At 48.5% G+C, this 23,886-nt stretch overlaps 2 protein-coding genes across 4 annotated transcripts in view; one reads left to right on the top strand and one right to left on the bottom strand.

The window, feature by feature from the left end:
- LOC310917294 (S-adenosyl-L-methionine-dependent tRNA 4-demethylwyosine synthase TYW1-like) overlaps window positions 1–17,362 on the bottom strand; it is a 90,215-nt gene extending 72,853 nt beyond the window's left edge. Inside the window, exons 1-7 of one of the 3 annotated variants that reach the window (XM_083875400.1) lie at window positions 17,252–17,362; window positions 15,611–15,777; window positions 14,827–14,967; window positions 14,209–14,310; window positions 13,153–13,347; window positions 11,548–11,829; window positions 10,580–10,687 (exon numbers count right to left, since the gene is read on the bottom strand). In XM_083875400.1, coding sequence (XP_083731526.1) covers window positions 10,580–10,687; window positions 11,548–11,829; window positions 13,153–13,347; window positions 14,209–14,310; window positions 14,827–14,967; window positions 15,611–15,745 — 963 coding nt within the window. In that variant the 5' untranslated portion in view covers window positions 15,746–15,777; window positions 17,252–17,362. The other 2 variants (XM_083875401.1, XM_083875402.1) reach the window with 2 other exon arrangements.
- Window positions 17,363–17,392: 30 nt separating this feature from the next.
- On the top strand, window positions 17,393–23,558 carry SBDS (SBDS ribosome maturation factor). The gene is made up of 5 exons (XM_083875404.1): window positions 17,393–17,562; window positions 18,281–18,410; window positions 19,637–19,837; window positions 20,383–20,547; window positions 21,175–23,558. Exons 1-5 carry the CDS (start codon window positions 17,435–17,437, stop codon window positions 21,301–21,303), a joined length of 753 nt encoding a protein of 250 aa, XP_083731530.1. The 5' UTR covers window positions 17,393–17,434; the 3' UTR covers window positions 21,304–23,558.
- The last annotated feature ends 328 nt before the right edge of the window (window positions 23,559–23,886 follow it).

Genomic DNA, 23,886 nt, shown 5'->3' with positions numbered 1-23,886 from the left:
GAAGACAAGGAATTACAGCCAGTTAGAGCCAGGCATCATCTCAAACACTAGGGCACAGCCACGCACCTGCTGGACTGAACTGAGCCAAGTGCCACAGAGCAATTCCTGCTTCCCTGTAGTCCTGCATCTCATCCCTCTTTCCATCAGTAACTTAGGACAGTAAACTGGAAAATGAACACCCCTCAGCACACCAGATTTCTCCCACTGACACAATAAAATTCCCAAGGATATTTTAACAGCCAGAGTGTGAAATCTCATCCAAGAGTGACTCCAGGCTTTAAGCCCAAATGTTTAATGAGTGCACAATAACCTCACAATAACCAAACCAGTGTTAACCAAACCAACAATAACCATTCCAGTGCCTGGAGTGCCACTGCTTGGGAGAGCTCAGGGAGAGCCCCCAGGAGTTCACAGAGCAGAGGAGCCACCTGCACCACCAAAATTCAGCCAAAACAAAGGCCTGCAGGAAAAGCCTGCTCCCTCTGTCCCACAACCCCCTCCAGCAGTAGCCCATGGAAGTCTGGCTTCCAGCTACTTCCACGCACAGCTAAGCCCTGGGCAGGAGTTCCCGATACTGGCATAAAGTCATAGGCAGGAGAAGCAAATCCTGGCACGTAACAAGTGGTGACTCCCCTGCTGTGTGAGTGTCACTGCTGAGACTTTATGGGTATTTATTGTTTCATGTCTGCATAAAGATGCATCAAAGTGGAAATAATTACTTGGATATTTCATGCAAGTTGTAATCTGTCAGTCCTTTATGGCTTTTATTGAAGGAGTTATGGATAAACAACAAACAAAAACCAGCAGAGGACATTTTGTCTTGACAACACTGAGCCTATTTCACATCCAAGCCTCTTTTGTGCCAAAGCCACAGAAAAGTTAATGGAAATGCTCCCAGTTTGAGTTTCCCCACCAACTGTCAGTTTCACTAGTGAAACCAGCCATTCTGACTCGCCAAACTGCTCTTCACAAACAGAGAGAGGAGTCTGGCTGCTCCTGCACATAAACAGACTAGTTCTGACCTGAGCAACATCACAGAAAATAAAAGGTGCCTCCAAAGAAAAATGAATTAAAATATTAAATCCCACACACACAGAGGTTCAAATACAAAATAGAGCTCCTAATACTTGAGAAGGAAATAGGAGAGTAAAATATTCAGGGACAGAGATTATTACCTTCCCTATTCATTTTGGATAAAACTGTGCTCACAGTCTCAGGGATGTTGCTCAGAAACATATTTTTCAAACAGTACCACAACATGGTCCTTTCTGAAGGAGAAAGCTGTATCTACCTTCTACTTCCTTCCTCTCAGCTTCCTGAGCCTTTAGGCAGAACTTCATTGATTTCTGTAACACATCAAAACTCCCTTGGAAGCCTACATCTAATAATTAATTGTCACTTAGTGGGTTTTAAAGCTCATTCCTTGAGCCTTGATCTTAATTTATCAGCAAGACTCTTCAACAGTAAAATATTAATATTGCTGGGAAAGCTTCATGCATAAGGAAGGAAGGAGAAAATAGACAAGAACTTCATCTTCCAAGTGTTAAATAAAGAGCTGGTCCTGCCACAAGCCATCACTTAACCCAGGCTCCAGGCAAGGCCCTACCTTAGCAGAGAGTGAGATCTGGGCTGAAGGAACCAGGGGAGTGGAACTGGAAGAGCTTTAGGGTCCTTTCCCAACAAAATCACTCCCTCATCCTGTGATTTGAGAGCTCCTTGAAGTCCTGAGCAGGATTTACACGTGAACACCACAGGCCTGTGATTGACCACCTCAGGCCAGGTCAATCCTCCCACAACTAAATCTCCACTGTGGAGCATATCCTAATATTAAAAATGCAGCCATTGATTTAATACAAATGAGAGACCCCATCCAAGAGAGCCTCCAAACACAGACAAAGTCCTTCTGCATGGAAAACATTTGCATTTCTACCTCCCTGTCACTGCAGCACCTGAGGAAAGCACCTCAACAGAACAACATCCAATTCCTTCCTGGCAGGGCAGAAATACAGTTCATTTTCCCCTCACAGAGAGAATCACAATTCTCCCTGCCCACATCCTGATGTGAAAGCCTGTAAACAAAACCATGCTTTGTTTTTCTCTGCCCTGCAATACCTGACCTGTTCACTTTGGCAGGGGATTGGCTGCACAAACACCTGGTGGGAAATGGAATTCACTGTGCAGGGATTTTTACTTATTTGCTTAATAAACCTTTCAGACCTGTTATTGAGGGTTGGAGAGGAGGGAAAAAAAGTTAAATTTGCACAGAGCAAACTTCTCCAGTTGTGGTTATTTAGTAGAAAGTTCTGCAGTAAATCCAAGGCAAATCACTGTCTTCCCATAACAAATCAAGCAAGCAGTGACAAGAGCCAGCTTTTCAGGCCCTTCACTGCCAAAAACTGGAGGTGCAGCTCACAAAGGAGTGAGCCTAGAGATGAGGAAAACGTTTGGATACACCCCAGTTCCTTGGAAGGCTCAGCACAGCTCTGCTGCAGGCTGGAGGGGTTTGGTTGTGAATAAAGGCAGAACCTCAGGTATGATCCCCTTCTCTCCAGCTGAGGGGAAAAGGAATCCCTTCCCTTTCCCTCTCACATAGGCAGCACAACAGACAAAGACAGCACATTCCCAAGGCAAGGAAAACACACAGCTTCCATGGACCCAGAGCTCCTGACACAAGTGAGGGCCTCAGCATTCCCTGCCCCAGGACAAATCCCAGTGCTAATGTTCCAAAGGGCTTCTTCCAAATCTGCCTTCTAAACTCAGCCCCAGCCACCCCCAAAGGTGACCACCAGGATGTACTACTGCCACTTGTCCTCCTCTCTGAAGTGCTCTCTCCCAGATGTCCAGGTGACATCCCTGTGTTTCCCATTTTATCCATCAAACACTTCAAACTGATCGTGCAGTGGGGAGAAAAATTTAAAAAGGCATTGAAACTCCACACAAAGGCTGAGAAAGTTGGGGCTGTCCAGCCTATGGAAGTGGAGTTGTGTGGAGACCTCCCAGCACCTCCCAGGGTCTGGAGGGGCTACAGGGAAGCCAGAGAGGGACCCTGCATCAGGAACTGGAGTGACACAACAAGAAATAACAGGTTCAATCTGACAGAGGGGAAATTAGGGTTACATATTAAGGAGAAATTCTTTCCTGTGAGGGTGGGCAGGCCCTGGCATAGGGTGCCCAGAGAAGCTGTGGCTGCCCCTGGATCCCTGGCAGTGCCCAAGGCCAGGTTGCGTGGGGGTTGGAGCAGCCCGGGACAGTGGAAGGTGTCCCTTGCCCACAGAACAAAATGAGCTTTAAGGTCCCTTCAAACTCAAACCATTCTACGATTCCCTAAATTAATTTAGCACTTTTAGCCTCGTGGCTCTATTTACTAAGGTGCCATGGCAGGGAGAAAAAACTCCCCCAAAAGCTTTACTCTCAGAAAAAAAATTTACACCCAATTATGACTCAACCTTCCTGTTTAACCTCCCAGTGGTCAGACAAAGGGAACTCCTGGCCTTGCCATGATTTACAGCCTCATCCATCTACAAGCTCCAGGATCTTTTCCCAAATGAAAAACACAAGCATTAAGCAAACAGAAACACACCAGGGCTGGAGCCAGCACTAACAGAATAGCACTGAGGGAACGCTGGCCAGGCTGTCAGGAAAAGCTGCCTGGCAGCAAGAAGGATTAACAACACTTCCCCAGGGGCTGGAGAATGAACTATTAAAGTTCATGAATTACATGAAGGAGAGTTAAAGTTCACAGAGCAGAGCTCTGGAAGCAATGCCCCACGGGCAGCAGGACAGCCAGCAGTACTGGCAGCTTCTCCCCTCACTCAGCCTCGTCTGGCAGGGGCATCTCTTGACAGCAACCACATGGGGATCTGTGGAGCTGATGGGACACCAGGCTGCCTGCAGGAATGGCACTCCTTTCCTTACAAAACAGCCTTCCTGGAAGGCTGAAACACGTGGGAAAAAGGGGACAGGGGACTCCACAAAGACACCCCTGAACACAAGCACAAGAGCAGAGGCTGCACTGTGGGGACTGTCCTGCAGAAACACAACTGTGGCTGTCACAATTCAGCTGTGACAGGCAGAGACAGAGCTGCAACTTGCTGAGCCCAGGGATGAACACCCTGTCAATCTCACAGCACCCCTGCCCTCGCTGCTGTCAGTCACCAGCAGACATGGCCTGAAGCTCCTGCAGCAGAGAGGAGAACTGAGAACTCAGAGTGAGCAAGCTGTGAACCAGCAAACAGCCCAACAGACGGAAAAATCTTATTAAAAACAACTGTTAGAGTCTACATAATCACAGGCTACGCACCCACCCCAGCACTGCCCAGTGAAGCACAAAGAGCTGAGAGCAGCACAAGGAGTTGGGATGGGAATGCAGCACCTGGCCATGACTGAAACATCAGCTGCCTAGGGCAGAAGGGAAAATTGGGGCAGGTGCTCTCAAAAAGTGGCCCTAGAGTCACAGAATCACGGAATGAATCGAGAGGGACCCTAAAGCTCGCCCTGTTCCCCCTCTGTCATGGCAGGGACATCAATGTCCAGCTTGGTCTTGGACACTCACAGGGATCCAGGGGCAACCACAGCTTCTCCAGGCACCTGTGTCAGGGCCTGCCCACCCTCCCAGGGAACAATTCCTCACCAACATCCCATCCAGCCCTGCCCTCTGGCACTGGGAGCCATTCCCTGTGTCCTGGCACTCCATTCTCTTTGTAGGTTCCCTTCAAAATGGGGAAAATCCCTGAGAAGTTCTGATTGATACAAAAAAACCGCCAAATTCAGAAACAGGACTTTTCTCTCCCAATGTAGAAACCCCTGTGAATTTTAAATAAGGAGGTGAACCCCCAATCTCCCGCCTTATCCCTATCTGTAGGATAACAGAAGGTCCCTGGTGTTATCCTGAGGCAGCAGCTCCAAGCTCCCAACTAAACAAAAAAAAAACCAAAACAGACCTGCAGCTCCATCCTCACAGAGGGAATTTTCCACTTTCTTTTTCTGAAAAGTCAGTGCTCAGATTTCTGGACATTTACAGCAGCATTTTAAATCCCAAACTCCTGCAGGCAGGCAGTGACAGGAGCTCCTGCTGCCACCCAAGTGCCTCAGCCTGAAAGGGTACTGAGCATCTTCCATGAAATGCAGAGGCAAAAATGATCCCACCAACGTCATTTTCTTGTAGGTTCAACATCAGTCCAAGTCCTCAAGGACAAGAAACCTCCCAGGTCACAACTTTCCAATGTATCTGCAGGGGAGGTTCAGAGTGTTGCACTGAGCTCCAGCAGCATTGCTCTGCTGTAGGGCAGCTTTTACAAGGTGCTGCTGAAGCACAGCTCCAACTCACTGAGGGACCCTGCCAGAGTTTGTTTAATTTGGGAGACTTCCTTGGACAAGCCAGGCACCAAAGGAGTCAAAACTAACAATGTGTCTGTGTCCACCCAAAAGGGACTACTTGCACTTGAAAACTGAGCTATATTTTCACATTTTATTTATTTCTTCTGTGCTACAAAAATCCCAGCTGAAACTCAGTTAACACAGTTTAACAAGTGTCCAAAATGCCCAAATTCAAACCAGTAATATTTTCCATTTAGTCTCTTCTGCTCTCTCACAGGCAGAGCAGGCAGCACATGTCCTTCCACACTCTTGCCACCTTTTGCAGATTCTTTTTTAAATGGCTCTGTAGGGACTTCCCCACTCCATTTCTTTCTTTTCCATGGAGTTCTGGACTAAAAGGACATTTCATTTCAACAGCAATTTTTCAAGTGGTCAAAAAAACCACAGAGTCCTGGACTGGTTTGGGTTGGAAAGGACCTTAAAGCCCATCCAGTGCCACCCCTGCCATGAGCAGGGACATCTTCCACTGTCCCAGGCTGCTCCAAGCCCCAGTGTCCAACCTGGCCTTGGACACTGCCAGGGATCCAGGGGCAGCCACAGCTGCTCTGGGCACCCTGTGCCAGGGCCTGCCCACCCTCCCAGGGAACAAGTCCTGACCAATATCCCATCTGCCCCTGCCCTCTGGCAGTGGGAAGCCATTCCCTGTGTCCTGTCCCTCCATCCCTTGTCCCCAGTCCCTCTCCAGCTCTCCAGGAGCCCCTTCAGATCCTGGAAGGGGCTCTGAGCTCTCCTTGGAGTCTTCTCCTCTCTAAGAGAGCAGCCCCAGCTCTCCCAGCCTGGCTCCAGAGCAGAGGGGCTCTGCTGCATTGATCTGTAGAATTTGTGGAAGTCTGCTCAAATCTGTCATTAGAAAGGCATGAAACTTAAAAAATGCACAACAAAAAGAAAACCACCCAAAAAATGCAGCACAAAGTTGATGAGAAATGGTGAGCAGGAGGGCTGTGCTGCTGCACGGTCAGTCCTGACCATCCCCACCAAAGGATGTGGTCAGGAAAAGGCTGCAAATAAACACTCAGAGCTCTCAAATGCCTTTACCAAGGAGGTCACTTCCACACCACACGTAACCTGTAACACAAGTTGCATTAAAGTTATTTTGGGGGTAAAGCCTCAAGATCTCTTGTAATTTTTTTAGCAATTGTAATCCTTTCCATTAGCAAGGGTTTAGAGAAAAAAAGATTTGAACCCAGCAAAGGAGAAGGGTGAAGTGTCCCTATGGCAAATCCTGCTGTTAATGACAGAAGTAGTCTCCAAAAAGTTAAATTAAATTTCTTAAAGCTCATTTTAAAATGTAGGCTCACACTGAATTCTGAGTCAGAGTAGCACAGGTCAGAATCTGGCCCAGAGCAGCTGCTGCAGATAAGGGCATATTTTTCATTAAGGAATCCTTCACCCATTAAAAGCTGAAGGTTTTGGAGCTGTCCACGTCAGTTTTAACTGAAATTTACATACCCAAATTTTGTTCCATTTGGTTAACATATCACTGACTATTCTCCCCTCCTTTAAAAAGTTCCTATCTGTAGTAGAAAGTTGTACATGACCCTTGGTCTGTAAACCTTAGGCCTTAAATATTTCATTGCCCACTGCCCCACTGCAACCAAACCCAGCGTCCTTCAGAGTTCCTTAACCCAGAGCCTCCAAGGATTGGGCTTCCTCAGCAGCCCCAGGCTCCAAGGGCTCACAGGAAACACTGGAAGGAGTGAGATTTCCAATGGCTAACCTAGGGTGACTTTTCAGGGAGCAGTGCCAAAGGGGCCCAGGAATACAGAGGGACACAAACTGAACACTCTAGGGCAGGGTTTGGTTGTGGAAACCCTTGGTGTATTCCAATCACTCCCCTCTCTCTCTTTACATTGCAAATGAGCCTGTCAGCATCATTACACTGCTTGTTGTAGAAAACATGAGCATTAATCTCAAAATTGTGTCAACAAAATATACTCATTTGATTGCTTCCAAACCCATCAAACAAGGAATAAGGATATTATTATTGCTATTACTCATGCCTGAAATTCATAAATGTGAAGGTTAATAAAGTCATTCCCTTCCCTGGGAATGAGTGCAGATGGATCTGTTACCTACAGATCTGTCATCTTTCAGCTGATTTCTCAGCTGAGGGAGATAATCCACACTAAGGACTGGTGTCCCCGTGATTAATGGCATCTTGCAGGCCACAAACACCACCAGAGTTCACTTTCCCTGACAAATCCACATCAGGGAGGAACTCGGGAGGACAGGCAAAGTGCACCACAACTGCAAAACTCCAAAGCCCACCTCATTCTTAAATGCATTAAAAACCATCAGCACATATTTTGAGATTTGGTAAACTCATGTGGAATTTGCTGTTAGATCAGCTACCAGTTAATACAGTTAAATATATATCCAATATCTACCCAACCTTGTGTCAGTTTGGGTTCAGACTCTGTGCAGGAAGTACCATCACCACGAATTGTGTAACTTTACACTTAAGAGCTCTTTAAAAATCCATCTCTTCTCTAACTCAGCCTGTAACAGCTATAATTCAACCCAGCAGATTCTGGCATTCCCCTGGAACTCCTGAATCCATCTGCCTGGTCAAAGTGGCTGCAGGAATCCAGTACCTGCCTTTACCTGCCAGTACCCTTTGACAATACTTTACAAACCTGCAGAATATGGGGTGGAGGGGGAGGGGGGGGAAGCTGTAAGACAAATCTCAGCCTTGATTTCCATCAAGGCAAACAACAAAAGACAGATGAAAATTAAATTAAGATCACATGCAGAGATGTGAGCAAGCATTTATTAGATCCCATCACCTCCACAGCCTCACTCTGCCATCCCAGAAAAGGTAGAACAATAAGGAATTCTGATATCTGTGCCTGCACAGCTGCCTTACCTGCTAGCAAGTCTCACAAGAACCAATCCATGCAGAAGTGATGAGAGCTGGGACCCAAAAGCATTTCAAATTAACTACAATGCACAAGGCAGGACCTGCTGTTCCACATCTCATAAGCAGAGGGGTGAATACCCAACACTCGGAACCCACAGAACTCCTGCTGAAAAGTGTCAGGCACATTCCAGACCCAAGGAACTCTGAGGAGGAGGAACTTTCTGTGATATAACCCTGAAGATACTCAAGTTTCTCTCAGACTTGCCCACCTGTGTGTGACTACATCAGATCCCAAAGCCCAGAGCACTTGGTATGTGGGCAAGGAGTCCTGCAGGACAACAGGATAGCTCAGGGTAAAACAACAGTCACACCATTTGACACAGGTCAACATTCCCTCAGAGGGAAAATGGCTAAAACGGCCAAAGGGAGAACTACTCACCTGGCACAGGAAACCTCTCAGTGCAGACTCAGAGCCTAGAAAGGGGACAGGACTTCAACAGAGGTGCCCTTATGCACACTCAGACTCAGCTCTCAGCCCCACACCAATACTTGCCCCCTCAGCAGGAGGGCAGTGTTCAACTCTCACAGCAGAACAGCTCTGCCAGCTCCCCCAAGGAAAAGGCTCAACACCTGCAAGTTCCAGCTCCTCCAAGGAAAAGGCTCAACACCTGCAAGTTCCAGCTCCAGGTGAGTGAGTGTCTGTGCTCACAGACAGCATCTGCCCCTCAGATGAGGGTGGCACTTGGGTCACAGCCACAGCAACCTGATCTGCACAGTCACAGTTACTGCAGAACACAAGCACATCCAACACCCAGGCCTCTCCCTGCTCCAGCAGAGCACCAGGAAGGCTGAGGAAAAAGCAGTTTGGATCCTGCCTCAGTCAAGGCACAGACAGCAGTGAACTTCCCCTGCCTGTGTACAAACACACACCACACTGACCTCAGCACTGACTTCTTCCAGTGAACAGCAGGAGTATTTTATTGCTGTGCTCACTTTTTGTTTGTAAACTGGCCTATGATATGTGGTTTTCCTGGATTACACGGCTCCTCGATCATGATGTTGCTCTATTCTGTCAGTCAGGGAAAGCTCAGTGCCCAGTTCCTCACACGACTGCTGGGTGTCACCACGGCCCCGGCAGGGCTGGAGCACCGCCCAGGAGCTGCTGCAGCACCCGCGGTTCCCTTTTGGCCGCTGACCTCTAGTGGTGAGCGTAGGAGAGAGGAGACAGGAACAATACTCTCCCATGAGGAACTGTGGTCCTTTCTCCCTCCAAAGGGAAGCCAGAAGATTCCCCAGCCTTCCCTCACGAGCTGCAGTGCAGAGGCCGACCCCAGTTCTGGGACAGTCCTCCCACAGCAGCCGGCCTTGCCCCATCACTGGAGCTCCTCTGCTCACAGAGCTGGTTACAAACACCTGGGTTCGATTTACCTCTTCCTCCCTCCCTAAGGGGAGGACCAGAGATCCCCATGCTCCCTTTGTGAGCTCTTGCTCTCCAAGCACACACTCTCCTGTGGGCCACAGCCTGGCTTCAGGTGGCCCAGCAGTGCCACCTCAGCACAGACACCAACGATACTGTTGTGTTTTCATAGAGACAGAGTAATGTGGATTGGCAGGGATCTCAGAGATCATTCCACATCCCTTCCACAGGCAGAGACACCTTCCACTGTCCCAGGCTGCTCCAAGCCCCGTCCAACCTGGCCTTGGGCATTGCCAGGGATGCAAGGGGCAGCCACAGCTGCTCTGGGCACCCTGTGCCAGGGCCCCATTTTGGGAGAGAGCTGTGAGAAGCCTCACAGTGCAGACACACCCACGGTAAGGAAGGTGTAATTACAGAGAGGCCAGTTTGGTGAGAAAGGCATGGACAGCAGCCCAAGTGTGCACAAGCAATGACAGCACAATGCAAAGGTCACTGAGTGAAGGGGGTCAGCAGATGGGCTCAGAGCACATCACAGGCCACCCCTCCCCATCCTGACCAACAACTGCTCAGCCAGCAAAGAGTGGGGAGCACAGCAAGGCCCTGCAGCTGTTCCCTATCCCTAGTCCTTTGTGTGAGTGAGATGAGTGTGACACATCCCAGCTCAGACAGCACAGGAAAGGGACACCAAGAGAGCCATTGGGAACAGACCCAGCAAGAGCCTGGGATGGAGCAGGAACTGGAGCTGTGTGACAGCCCCAACACACCTCCAAAGATGTTCATTGTGGGGACAGGTTCTTCAATAGCTTGTATTTTACTCTCCCTCTAACCAAACCCTACAGATTCAAATCCAGCCAGTTACATTTTAATCAATCCAGCTGCTCAGCTGACCAAGACCTGACCATTCCATACCCCCCTAACAGTAGTACCTTTGCTTTCTTCATGTGGCCCATGATAGTGCCAAGATCTTCAACGTCGATGACAGAATCTGTGCCTCCAGCTTCCTCCTCACTACTGGTTTCAAAAAATTCCTCTGCCTGTGAGAGAGAGCAGAGAAAAAAATTTAAAATTTATCTCACTGCTGAATGTAAGGCTAAGCTAACCAGTGAAATGAGCTCTCCTCATCAGTAAAGACCACTGAAAACTGGCAATAGCCTACCAAAAACCTGTAGGATGGATATGGAACCCTGACCCCCTTTAACTCAAGTGCCTTGCTGACAGTAAGATTTACTCCTCCTGCTCTGCAGCAGCCAGCACTCCCAAACCCAGCCAGAACCACTTACTTTCCTATATAAAATTCAACCCAGCAATAACTTGCAACCCATAGTAAATGGCTCGAGGGAGAATTAAAGTGCCATAACAGCTCTGGGTCTTGCACTGGAGAGCAATAGAGAGGATTTCTTAGTGAAAATCTGCAATCAATAAACACTCCAGAAGAGAGAAATGATTACAGGCAGACACACACAAAGGACATACAGGGTGTGCTCAGGTAACACACCTCAGCTGCCTTTGGAAAACCCTGAGATGCAGGCAGACAGGTGAGCTTCACCAGATTGAAGTGGAAGCAGGTTAATGACTCACAGGGAACTGAACGAAGCCTTGGTCTTAGGACAAGGCAAAGGCTCTGCTGAGAACTCAGCCTGGTTCTCTGGAGCATCTGACCGCAGTCAGGAGCAAGACTCCATCACACAAATGCCTTTGAGCCTGGGTCCATCACTAATTCTTTGGTCCTTCTTTTGGATGGCTCATTCAACTTGTTATTGCCATGGGATCTCAGCTCTCTTCTCCCCCTGCTCCAGAACAAATAGCAGGCTCCCACAGCAGCCCTCCGGTCTGCAGGAGGAAGGGGAGAAGTCAAACAGTCCAAATAAAATAAGGCCTCAAGGATTTGCTGTACCTCAGTATTCTCATGTTCTGATGTCCCATGTTCATGATCTGAGCTTTCCTTGCTGTGCTTCCCTGAAGATTTGCACTTCCCTTTCTTGCACTTCCCACTGCAGGGCTTCTTTTCACCTTTGCAGAGCCCCTGGAGCCGAGTCAGGAATTTGGTTTTCCAGGCCTCAAAGTCAGCCTCAATGCTGCCGTGCTTGCTCTGGGTGACATTGCAGTCCCCCTCAGCCCGAGTCATGATTCTGCTGGCACTGAGCATCCACAGCCACCTGTCCATCCTCCTTCCAACCTAGGGCAGGAGGAAAGGTTGGAAACGAAATTAAACCAGGGCCAAATACAAGCAGCCAACCAGAAAAGCAAGGATCAGCCCAGTGAGCACCATGGCAGAGACCTGGGGAGTCCCTCTCAGGTGCTGGCTCAGCACTGACACAGGGCAGCCTGCAAAGCACCACACTCCCTCAGACTCCGTTGGAAAATCCCTCTGCCACCCCTGGGGTGAAGGGGTGGGCTCTGGGAACAGAACTCTGTGTGGTGCTTGTCGGTCAGAATGGCCCCGTGTGACACACGGCCCCAGCTCTGAACACAACCTGTGACAAGTAATGTCATGTTTCTGTGTGACATGAGAGTCATCACCAGGCAGAGACACTGCCACGTTCCCATCAGGGAATAAAGCTAAAACCCGCATCATAAACAGGAGCCAAGTTTAAAAGGCAGCAAGAGCTTAAAGTGCTGTACTCTCAGGTGATTGCAGAAAGATTTCGAAGCTGGGAAATGAACTCAGTAAGGATTTACGAAATTTCTTACCACACCTTACAGTGCCTGTGGGACTCATTTCCCATTTGAAATCCAATTTCTTCAAAGCTGAACTGCCCAGGTGGCCAAGAAGGCCAATGGCACTGACCTGTACCAGCAATGGTGTGGCAGCAAGACCAGGGCAGTGACTCTGCACTGGCACTGCTGAGGCACCTCTAATCCTGGGGGCAGTTTTGGGCCTCTGACCCCGAGAAAGACATTGAGGGGCTGGAATGTGTCCAGGGAAGGAAACAGAGCTGGGAAGGGGCTTGAACCCCAGGAGAGGCTGAGGGAGCTGGGAAGGGGCTCAGCCTGGAGAAGAGGAGGCTCAGGGGGGACCTTGTGGCTCTGCACAACTCCCTGACAGGAGGGGACAGCCGGGGGGGTCAGGCTCTCCTCCCAGGAAACAGGGACAGGAGGAGAGGGAATGGCCTCGGGCTGGGCCAGGGGAGGCTCAGGGTGAACATCAGGAAGAATTTCCCCATGAAAAGGTGGCCAGGCCCTGGCACAGCTGCCCAGGGAGGTTTGGAGTCCCCATCCCTGGAAGTGCCCAGGGATGGCCTGGACATGGCACTCAGCACTCTGGGCTGGGGACAAGGTGGGGATCAGGCACAGGGTGGGTTCAGTGATCTTGGAGGTTTTTTCCCCAAGCTCAGTAGCTCTGAGATTCTGCCCGTGCCCTAAACCCAGTGCCTCACCCAGCCAGCACAACAGCTGCAATGCCCACACACACCACTAGCCTCATTCAGGTTTGAAGCACTTCATGAAGCTGAGGCTCTCAAGGAGCAGGAGCCAAACAGGGAGCTCGAGGGACACTCACTGTGTTGTAGTGATCCACATAGGCCGAGTTCCCCAGGCCGAACACAGCGTATCTCAGGCCCTGCAGGAAGCTTTTCCCAACACGGAAATCATTGGCTGCCTCTTCCAGCCACTTGCAGAACCAGGCTGCACTCTCTGGGGGCTGCCCCTCGGTGTAGGTGGCCACCAGGAACACACAGATGTTCCTGCTGCTTGTCTGGTCATGTAAATAGGACAAGAGAGAGAAAAAAAAAATCACTGCATTTTCCATAGCTTTCTTTTAAAGCAGAGTTACAACACCCAGGCAGCTGGGAGAAATCAAAAGACCTCCTGTTGGAGTGGGGTGGTGCAGGTGACAATCCCAAGAGTGCTGAACCATCTGCACAGCACCTTAAATTAGCAGAGGGAGGTCAAGCTGAACAGGGACACAGCTGCAGAACGAAAGTGGACATCCAGCCCCATCAGCAGCTTCCTGACCCAACTCCTTCAGCAGGGAAGTGCCCCACGGATAAATATTTCACACTCCTCAACTTCACATTTACAGGTGTGTTAGAGGCACTATCAAATGCTGGCAATTCATACTGAAACCCAAAGGAATTCCCAGCACACAGTTCCCACCAAAACTTTTTGTTACGATTAATTAAAACGCTCAAGTAGCAACTATCAATATTCACAGAAGAAAAACCCACCAAGGATCATTCCACACAAATACACCTCACAAGCGGTTTCTAACTTAAAAGCCTCTAAAGGCTGCAGAGGCACCACCACCCTCCTGTTCTGGTTCTGAAACTTGCTCAGGTGGACAGGGCACCTGGGGTAGCCACTCTCACCCAGTGCACCCCTGAGTTACAGAACTGGCTGTAAACCATAGCAAAACATCCAACTGCTGCTTTGAAATTCTCAAAATGTACGTATTTTCTGCTGAGGGCTGATGGACTACATTTGCATAGGTAGGGAAGCAATTCAACACAAAGCTTTGGGGATTTCCAGAACAACAGGAGAGAAATACAAGAGGGAAACAGATTTGACAACCCCAGGAAAAACTTGTACTTATTACGGGTGTTTATGCCATACCCACCTCCTCTACTAAACCATCTTCTGGATCATAGTCTCCCATGTTAATGACTTCCACAGGCAAATTAAGGGAAGTAACAGCTTCAGCCAGAGTTTTGGCAAATCTCTGAACAAAGAAACATAGGAAGTTATCAATTACTTCAAGCCACACAAGCCCTGTTGTGCTCAGCCACAAGACTTCTCCTAGCACAGGAAGAATAATGACACAGGAGGCCTGGACACTGGCACTGCAATTCCTCAAAATAAAACAAAAATGGAGTATATTGGCTGAGAGTTACAACATTATAATGACTAATCACTTCACATTTACACACACAAATTACATTTCTTCTTGAGAAAGCACCAAAACCAGCACTTCCCTCTATGAAGCCTTCCTAGAAAATTAAAATTATGGTGCAAAAGTGAACTTTTAGCTTTATAATCAATCTCTACTGTATGCCTTGCTTAAAGGGAGGAGTAAAATTGTTATTTTTATTTAATTTTTCACTTCTCTTGCACATTGGGCAATGACTATAACAAGCTAATATGCTGATGAATTCCCAGATCTCTACCCAAGCAACATCCTCGGATCCCAACAACATTTCAAAGCAATTTCACAGATGTGCAATGAAAGTACAGATACCTTTGCTGTGCCAGTCTGAGAGCCATAGAAAATCTTCACTCCAGCAACATGGACCTCCTGTGCCTGAGGGGGGGCACATCCATTTCCCAGCTTGTCTGCTGTTCCCTCGGGGGAAGAGGGATTCCCATGGGATTTCTCACCCTATGAAACAAGAGCTGTGTCACATGCAGTCCCTTCTCCAAGAGCTGTCAAACCAAGAGCATTTCAAATTCAAATTTGAGGCCGATCTCAGCAACAGTCAAAGCATTTTGGTACCTCTCACACCCAAACAAACACAACAGGACCTGTTTTCCTGACCTACACCATCCTGCAATACACACTTGTCTGGGAGGTAACAGGATCCAGCTGAATCTCCCAAGTCCTGCAGCAGACCTCTACCCACCTGCATCAGAAGGTTTTCAATTCCTGAATGGCCTAATTCCCTCCCATCCCAAAACCAGCCCAACTCTGTCATTAGCATCATGAAAACATGAAGGTGCAAACACTGGGCACAAGCAGAGGGGTTTACCTGGAGTGACAGAGTGAATCAGGGGGACACATTCCCCCAGGAACAGTGTGAGGACTGTCCTGCTGAGCTCTGTCCCAACATCAGAGCAACAAGAGCATTTAGTGAGCCACAGACACAAAAAATCCTTGCTGAGGACCATAACCAGACAACTGAACTGCATTAGAGATTTGCAATACCCTCAGCAGGCCCACAGCATGTGTCTTTATCCCATAACTACTCACTTCCTCCCAGGTTTCTGGGGTCTTCTCAGAGAGAAGTGCTGACAGGCTCAGTTACCTTTTTTTGGGTTCTGGCGGTGGTGAACTGAACGACAGCCCAAAGGCTGATCCCAAAAGCAACAGCAGAATAGATGTAAAATCTGTGCAGCCATATGGATACCAGGCAAGCATGGAAGTAGCTCCACGAATCCATTGAGACATCTAAATCTGGAATGTCACAGATTCCTACGGAGTGAATATGGAATGAGCACACACAAAGTAATCACACAGTACCGACAGCCTCACATCATCAGCTATTGCCCAGGCTTCACAGATAACAGCTTCTGGCTAAAGACAAGGCACTAAAATCGAATCAAGAAGCCTTCATCTCCTCAGGTGTGTCAACCAAGCTCCAAGCTAGCATTCCACACTATGCTATTCTGTCAGAGGGAAATTCTGGGTTTTTTTCTTAATAGGGCGGCTCTGTTACAAGGAAAAGCAGAAAATACTTGTGCTGTCAAGTGCCAGAAAGAAAAAAGTCCTTATGAAACACCCGGTGGATCATACTGGCTTCAGTTTTACAGAAACCCAAAAAATGCAGCTATCTGGAACAAGAAAGCTCCAGTCCAAAGGAGAAATCACCTGCACAAAACCTTCTGCTGAACGCAACCCTTGCTTACACACATTAGACGTCACACTGATTACAAAGAGAGTTTTAAGGGCATAATTAAACTGATTCCATTGGAAACACTTTCACAGAATTCTATGATGCAAGTGAAGTTTGATTAGGAACCACTGAGATGTTTCTGGTTGGTTCAGAACATCCAGGGCACAGCCGAGAATGCATCTGTGTGGTGTCTGGGAATATCTATTTCATATGGAATATTCAGGTACTCCAAAAAGGCTGGTTTGTGACACTTATTGACTGAGGAACACAGCTAACACCCTCCTACTGTCATCTGCAGCTTAGAACTTGTTTTAATAGATATCAGTCAAGAGCACAGAATACAAGTATTTCCAAGAGGCTGGAAACTCGTACTGGCTGTTACTCAAGTTACCAGAGCAAAGGCTTAGGAGATGCCCTTCTCCCCTCCACCAGGATCACTGAGACTCACAAAAGAGAAGAGCCAAGAACACTTGCCCAGTGTTCCCAGTTTTACCCAAATTAGCTATAGGGGTTCCCTTAACCTCTATACAACTTCCTCAAATGCAATAGATGCTACTAAATAAATTCAAGAGAATTTTAGCTCCAAAAGTAGCAGACACACTTGCTATTATCCCCTACACAACTACACACGCCTCCCTCACCCTGGTGGTTATTCCTCCCCTGACGATTAATGCCTCTGTCTCCCCCAAATACCCCTCGCGTTTATTACCCCACCTTCCCCTGCCTCTCACAGTTATCCATCATCCCACCATCCTCACAATTATCAGACACTCCCAACCTCAGAGTTACTATCCCCGTACACCACTCACGGTTAATAAACACCTTAATAAACACCCCCACGGCCGTCACCCTCATCCAGCAGCCTCCCGCATTTATAACCGCGCTCACACACGGTTGTTAGCCCATACACACATTATTATCCCACAAACACTGTTATTTCTATCCCCCCTCACGGTTATTAACCCATACACACAGTTACTACCCCACAAACACAGTTATGACATATCCCCTCACGGTTATCACCCCCACGGACACAGTTATCACAGTTATTACCCCACAAACACGGTTATTCACGGCTCTCTCTCACACACACACAGAGCCATCTGGCCATGCCCGGCCGGGCCTGACCCCACCGCCGGCTCCCTCAGGCCGCCATGCGCCGCTCCCGCCCCTTCCGCCCGCGCCGGAGGCCGCCATTCACTGCCGGGCCGGGCCGGGGGCGGAGCGGCCGCCGCCATGTCCATCTTCACCCCCACCAACCAGATCCGCCTCACCAATGTGGCCGTGGTGCGGGCACGGCGCGCCGGCAAGCGCTTCGAGATCGCCTGTTACCGCAATAAGGTCATGGGCTGGCGCAGCGGAGCGTGAGTGCCCGAGGAGCCGGCGGGGAGGCGGCTGGGGCCCGGCGCGGGGCCCGGGGAGAGGCCCGTGTGGGGAGCCGGGTGCGAGGGGTCGTACCCGGGCACCCCGTGTGGGGACTGGCGCGGGAGGGGAGCCCGGGTGAGCACCGGGGGGGGCCCGGGATGTGGGAGGGGGCTCGGCAGTCACCCGGGGCTGCCCCGGTGCCCGGCTCTGAGCCCGGGAGGAGGTGCAGGGCCGGTATCCGGAGCGCTGTGCCCCTGCCCGGGCAGCGACGCCGCTGTGCCGGAAGGTTCCAGCTGTGATGGTGCGGCCCGGAACAGCGGGAGCTGTTTCTCCTCTCTGAACACAGCTGTGCTTCTGGCAGTGCTGCTTTGCCGGAGAGGGGCTTTGGACAAGGCAGGGAGTGCCATGACAACGGGGCAGTGGTTTCAAACTGAAATCACATTCAGGAAACGGTTTCAAACTTTCCACCTCAGAGGACAGAGATGGATAAATGGGATATTGGGCAGGAATTCTCCCCTGGGAGGGTGGGCAGGCCCTGGCACAGGGTGCCCAGAGCAGCTGTGGCTGCCCCTGGATCCCTGGCAGTGCCCAAGGCCAGGCTGGACACTGGGGCTTGGGGCAGCCTGGGACAGTGGAAGGTGTCCCTGCCATGGCAGGGGGTGAACTGGCACCATTCTGGGATTATTCTGAGTTTTCTACATTTGTCTCAATCTCTAGGGAGAAAGATCTCGATGAGGTCCTGCAGACACACACAGTGTTTGTCAATGTCTCCAAAGGCCAGGTGGCAAAGAAGGAAGATCTGGTTAAAGCATTTGGGACAGATGACCAAACAGAAATCTGTAAGATGGTAGGTTTCACACACTTTGCTTCATAAAAGATGTTAGAAGATTTAGTCACACACTTAGGTCAGTTTGTACTGAAGGGTTTGTAAAATGCTGCTGTAGGTGATAGGGTTAATAGATGGGTAAAAAGGAGCAGTAGCTGTCTTTTATAGTTCTAAATTTGGCATATGCATGTGGTGGAAAGAATGCTGTCTAACGCACAACTTGCATGCACCAATGTGTCTGGACACAACCAGCACTGAAGAGTTCCTCACATATGATAAGTTATTAAGAATGCAGAGAAAGCAAGGGGACAGTTGATTACATTGGAGAGTTCACTTAGGTGTTAGTAACAGATGTAATTTCTTAGTCCTTACTGGTGGGATATGAACTGTGGACTTGCCGTGGGTGATGAGATTTCAGTAAATCTCTTGAGTTGGCAGTGCCCTGGCAGCCAGGAGGGACATCACTCTCCTGGGGTCACCAGGCCCAGCATCCACGACTGGCCCAGGGAAGGGATTGCCCTGCTCTGCTGGGCTAGGGTGGCCTCACCTCCAGTGCTGGGGCAGTTTTGGGTGCAGCAATGTAAGAAAGATCTAAACGTGTCAGAGTCCAAAGAAAACTACAAAGGTGAAGGGCCTGGAGGGGCCATGCAAAGAGCAGCTGAGGGCGTTTGGTCTGTTCAGCCTGAAGAGACTGAGGTCAGACCTCATCAGAGTCTGCAGCTCCTCCCAGGGGCCCGCTCTGATCTCTGCTCTGTGTGACAGGGACAGGACCCAGGGAATAGCTGGAGCTCTGCCAGGGCAGGTTTAGATTGGATTTTACGGAAAGGTTCTTCCCCCAGAGAGTGCTAGGCAATGACCAGGCTCCCCAGGAAATGGGCACGGCCCCAAGGAGCTCCAGGAGCATTTGGACACCACTCCCAGGGATGCATAGGGTGGCATTGTTGAGGTGCCAGTGCAGGGCCAGGAGCTGGACTGGATGATCCCCTGGGGGTTTTTTCCAACTCAAGATATTCTGTGATTCTTGAAAGCTGTGCTTCTCTTACTGCAGATTAGTGTTTCTCGGTGAGTTTTTTTGTCTGAAGCCTTTCCATTGCTGTTTGTTGTAATGATCCACATTATTAATTTGGTTATTGTTTGCTGCCCTTCATTTCTCACCCAAGCTTCCAAGCAGCTGTCAAATTTAAAATTACTCGACTTGTCACTCTTGAAATCCACGATGTTGGTTAAGCCATTTCCCTGTTGTACAGATCTTATCCAAAGGGGAGCTGCAGGTGTCAGACAAGGAGCGGCACACGCAGCTGGAGCAGATGTTCCGGGACATCGCCACCATCGTGGCTGACAAGTGCGTGAACCCCGAGACAAAGCGGCCCTACACAGTCATCCTCATCGAAAGGGCCATGAAGGACATTCACTACTCTGTCAAACCCAACAAGAGCACAAAGCAGCAGGTGAGTTTCCCGCACTGTCAGCTCCTGCTCCGAGGTGGTGCCATCCAGTGTAATTCCTCAGGGATCAGCAGAGCCCCAGGATCTGAGACCCATGCAGGGATTACTCAGCCATCTGGCAGCTGAGGGCCGGACAGAAGCAGATCCTGAAACTCAGGCAATTTGCTAAGAATTCAGGGAAGGGAGAAAGAAAGGAAAAAAAACAGCAGTGAGCAGAACACTTAGAAAATAAATAAAAGGTTTATGATTTACGCTAATTGAGGTGGTATATCAGGTTTGCATCTGAGCCACATGGGTTGGTGCTGTTTTGAGGTATGGATATTTAATTTTATTTCAGACAGCTTTTAAGTTGTTCAAAGTGATCACAAACAACAAGAAGTCTGCATTTTCTTGGTAATCTGTCAAAAGAGCATGATAGCAACCTCCCTGCAGCAGAGTAGCAATGATCAGCACTGAGAGATGGCTCCGAAGCTGGGGAAAGGTTCAAGGTTTGGATCTGGTGGTGAGTTTTAATCAGGTGTGTAAATGCTCTTTTTCTTGTCCAACAGGCCCTGGAAGTGATCAGGCAGCTGAAGGAGACCATGCAGATTGAACGTGCTCACATGAGGCTGAGGTTTATCCTGCCAGCAAAGGAGGGCAAGAAGCTGAAAGAGAAGCTCAAACCACTAATTAAAGTTACTGAGAGTGAAGACTTCCAGGAACAGCTGGAAATGGTAAGCAAAAAGCAGTCCCTGAGGTTCAGGTTTGATTTGGGCTACATGTGTATTTTACCAGGAGATTAATTCATAAGTGAAGTTGTTAAGATAAACTTCAGGCTTACCAGAGATGCTGCATCAGCTGCAGTTGTGAATTTTTATTTCACACAATCCTAGTGATGCGGGCATGGAAGCAGCCTTTGGTATCCAGAGGTTTCTGCTCCAAGCTGAGGAGTGCACAGTGCAATTCCTCTTAGCGGTGGTCATCCTGCAACACTGATAAATTTCTTTCATATGTGGAATGTTACAGTTATTAATTTGGTGGCTTGAGTTTGGATTTTAAGAGTGGTTAATTTTTTTTTATTTTTAAGTCAGTGTGTGGTAAAGCAAAATTTAGTATTAAAATCTTCATACAAATAGATTAGAATCCAGCAATCCCAACTGGCAAAAACCGTGTCCAGCATGGGGAACTGGAACTGTAGAGCTCTGTGGAAAGGTTGCTGCCAGACAGAGCTTGTCAACTCTTCAGAGTCATCCTCAGTAACTAACCAAGATTGTTTTAATGAAAGCGAATGTTAGGCCTTGGGTAGGGGCTGATGAAATTCAAACATTCTGGGCTGACTGATGAAATGTGGAACATTCCAGGTGTGCCTTATTGACCCAGGCTGCTTCAGGGAGATTGACGAGCTGATCCGCAGCGAGACCAAAGGGAAAGGATCCCTGGAAGTGCTCAGTCTGAAGGATGTGGAGGAAGGAGATGAAAAGCTTGAATAACAAAACCTTCCTGCGGCAGATCTGCGTCAACAACCTCCCCAACAGTGACTGGTGTAGCCACTCTTCTGTTAGGCCTTCCTGGTTTTTTCCAATCTCTTGCTGCCAAATATTTTCTGACACTAATCCTTTGAGATTTTTCCATGCAGTGTGGGTTGGGGTTTTTTTATCATTTTACACTTGCTTGGTTTACAGATGTCTTTGCCTGTAAGAAGATTTTGTGTCAAAGTTGCACTAATAAGGACTGAGTTAGGGTGTGGTAGGAGGTTACTCTGGCTTTGCTCTAGTTTCAGGGTTGCTGTTGAGAGTGTTTGAGTGATTTGGTGCCAATTGTTTGTACCTTCAGGTTGTCAGTGTTGACCGGGAGATTGCACTGGTCACTGAGGAGTGGCTTTGTATGTGAGGAGAGGGACCTTAAGAAAAGAGAGCTGCATTTTCACTTCTAAACAGGTGCAAAGTGTGGATCATGTCTAAGTATCAGTCTCTTGGCAGTGTGAAAACTGATTTAGGCTTCCATAATTGGCTGCTTGATAATTAAAGTACTTCAAAGGACCATTCATAAAGAATTTCTTCACTGGCTGTAACAGCACTTGCTGACATAGAGATGATGTTCTCCAAATAACTTATTTGTAGAATATATTTAGCTACATTAATAAAAACAATTTATCGTCTATTTATATATTATAGATACAGAAAGAAATAAGATACTTATTTTTGTTAATAGTAGAGGAGATATCCCTGGCTGTGGCAATGCTTTTGTAGGCTGAGGGAGTCGCCTGTGCTTGGGAGCTGCTGCTTTCACATGATAAAATGAATCTCAAATGGGCAGTGGTAGCCTCTGGCCATGGAGCCAGACAGGCTTTTGTTGGACAGTAATTCCCAGCAGGAATTGTTTGTGTGTGCTCCTTTGCTTTTTAGTGCAACAGAACAATTCTGGCAGCTGTCCTTTATCCTCTGTCCTTTTTTTTGCTGCTCTCTAATCCATGCACGGAATTTCCAGCCAGCTCCTGAGGCATGGGATATAGTTCTTGCTAATTCTGTTAAATCTTGCTGCAGCTGTGTTAAACAAATGATTTGAAGTTGAACCGGGGTATTTCAAAGAAAAGGGGAAGAGAGGACAACAACAGGCAAAGGAGATACTAAAAATACAAACCACCAGGCAAAGCAGATACGGTTCAGTGACTAAAAGCTAAATCAGCAGGAATTTGAGGAGTCTTTAATATGACATTCCTGTTTCTTTACAGATAGCAGGCAGCAGGTGAGGAGCTGTGGGCCAGCCAGGGAGATCTCTCCCAGGTGAGCGTGGTGCTCTTCGGTTGCTGTTGCCTTCCAGAAACTCCCCGCTTGTGTGACAATTAAACAGAGCTGGGTGCTGCTGACCTTTCCTCTGCACCTTTAACTCGTTGTGAATTTCCTGGAATTTCTCGGCTGGAGGAGGGGAGGTTTGGCATGTGAGATGGCTACAGGGCTGGAGACTCAGTCTAAGGCTGCCCCTTGGGAGTGGATTTCGGCAGCAGCCGGTTTCTGTGCACCCGTGCAAGGCCAGGATCAATTCCCTCAGCAGTATTTTGGGAGGCTCTCCCTCTCTAGAGCCTAAGTTTTGCTGAGGGCAAGTGAAAAAGAGATTCTTGAACCACTTTATCCATTTTGAAATGCTTTGTTTGTTCCCAGGGGTATAAATGCTGCCTAGGAAATGAAGGGGGATAGTGATGGGATATGCCATGGGGACAGGGCTTGGTGTGGAGAGCTCTGTGTGCACAGGCAGCTCCCCCTGGTACCACCCTGGGCTGCTGCCTTCACATGCCCCTCTCTGCAGGCACACTTCAGGAAGCACTGAAAATGATCATGTTGATATTTAGCTTGTCACTGGCAATTAGCACTAACATGCAATTCATAAATATGCAAATGAGATGCTGAGCAAGAGCCTCAGAGGATATGTTGTATCAGTAATACCTGATCTCACAGTTCTTCAATTTCTTGGTTTGCTGTGTTTAACACCTTGAGCACAACAGGATGGCAGCAGGTTAAAGATCTGGAGTTCCAGAACCCGAATCTAAGCTGATTCATGAGCTTGGTGCTAAGAAGGCAATTTCTTTATAAAGTCTTTTTCTGCAAATCCAAACATTAAGGATTTTCTCTGGTAGAGGGTGCTTAAGTTTCTTTATGGACAAATAAAGATACATGCTGGCATTTTTTGTTATGTTTGTAGTTCAGCAAGAACATACAGTGAGCATCAGAATAAAGCTCAGGATTGGTAACTGGCTTGTCTTTGCCCATTCCAACGAGAGCATAACTCCCTGCACAACCATTTACTGGCTAGTTAACTGGAATTTCCAAATAGGTGGGCATTTAAATAAGCTGGCAGCTTCAGGAGAGCGCTGCTGGTGTGTTTGGATGCACATGCTCGTGTGTTTGCCCTGAAATTGTCCTGTTCCTGGTGGGGCTCAGAATGGTCTCCTACAGCTGCCGCTGCCACGACAGTGGAAGACAAAGCTGGAATGCTTTTCTGCCCCTCTCCAAGAGCTCATTAATCAGTTGTTAATTAACCTGTTCCCTGCAGAAATGTTGAGGAGGGGGCTGGGCTGT

This window comes from Zosterops lateralis (assembly GCF_965231275.1).
Source record: "Zosterops lateralis genome assembly, chromosome: 19".
Classification (NCBI taxonomy): Eukaryota; Metazoa; Chordata; class Aves; order Passeriformes; family Zosteropidae; genus Zosterops; species Zosterops lateralis.
Note: the sequence above shows the minus strand (reverse complement) of the source record. Positions and strands in the feature narration are given on the sequence as shown.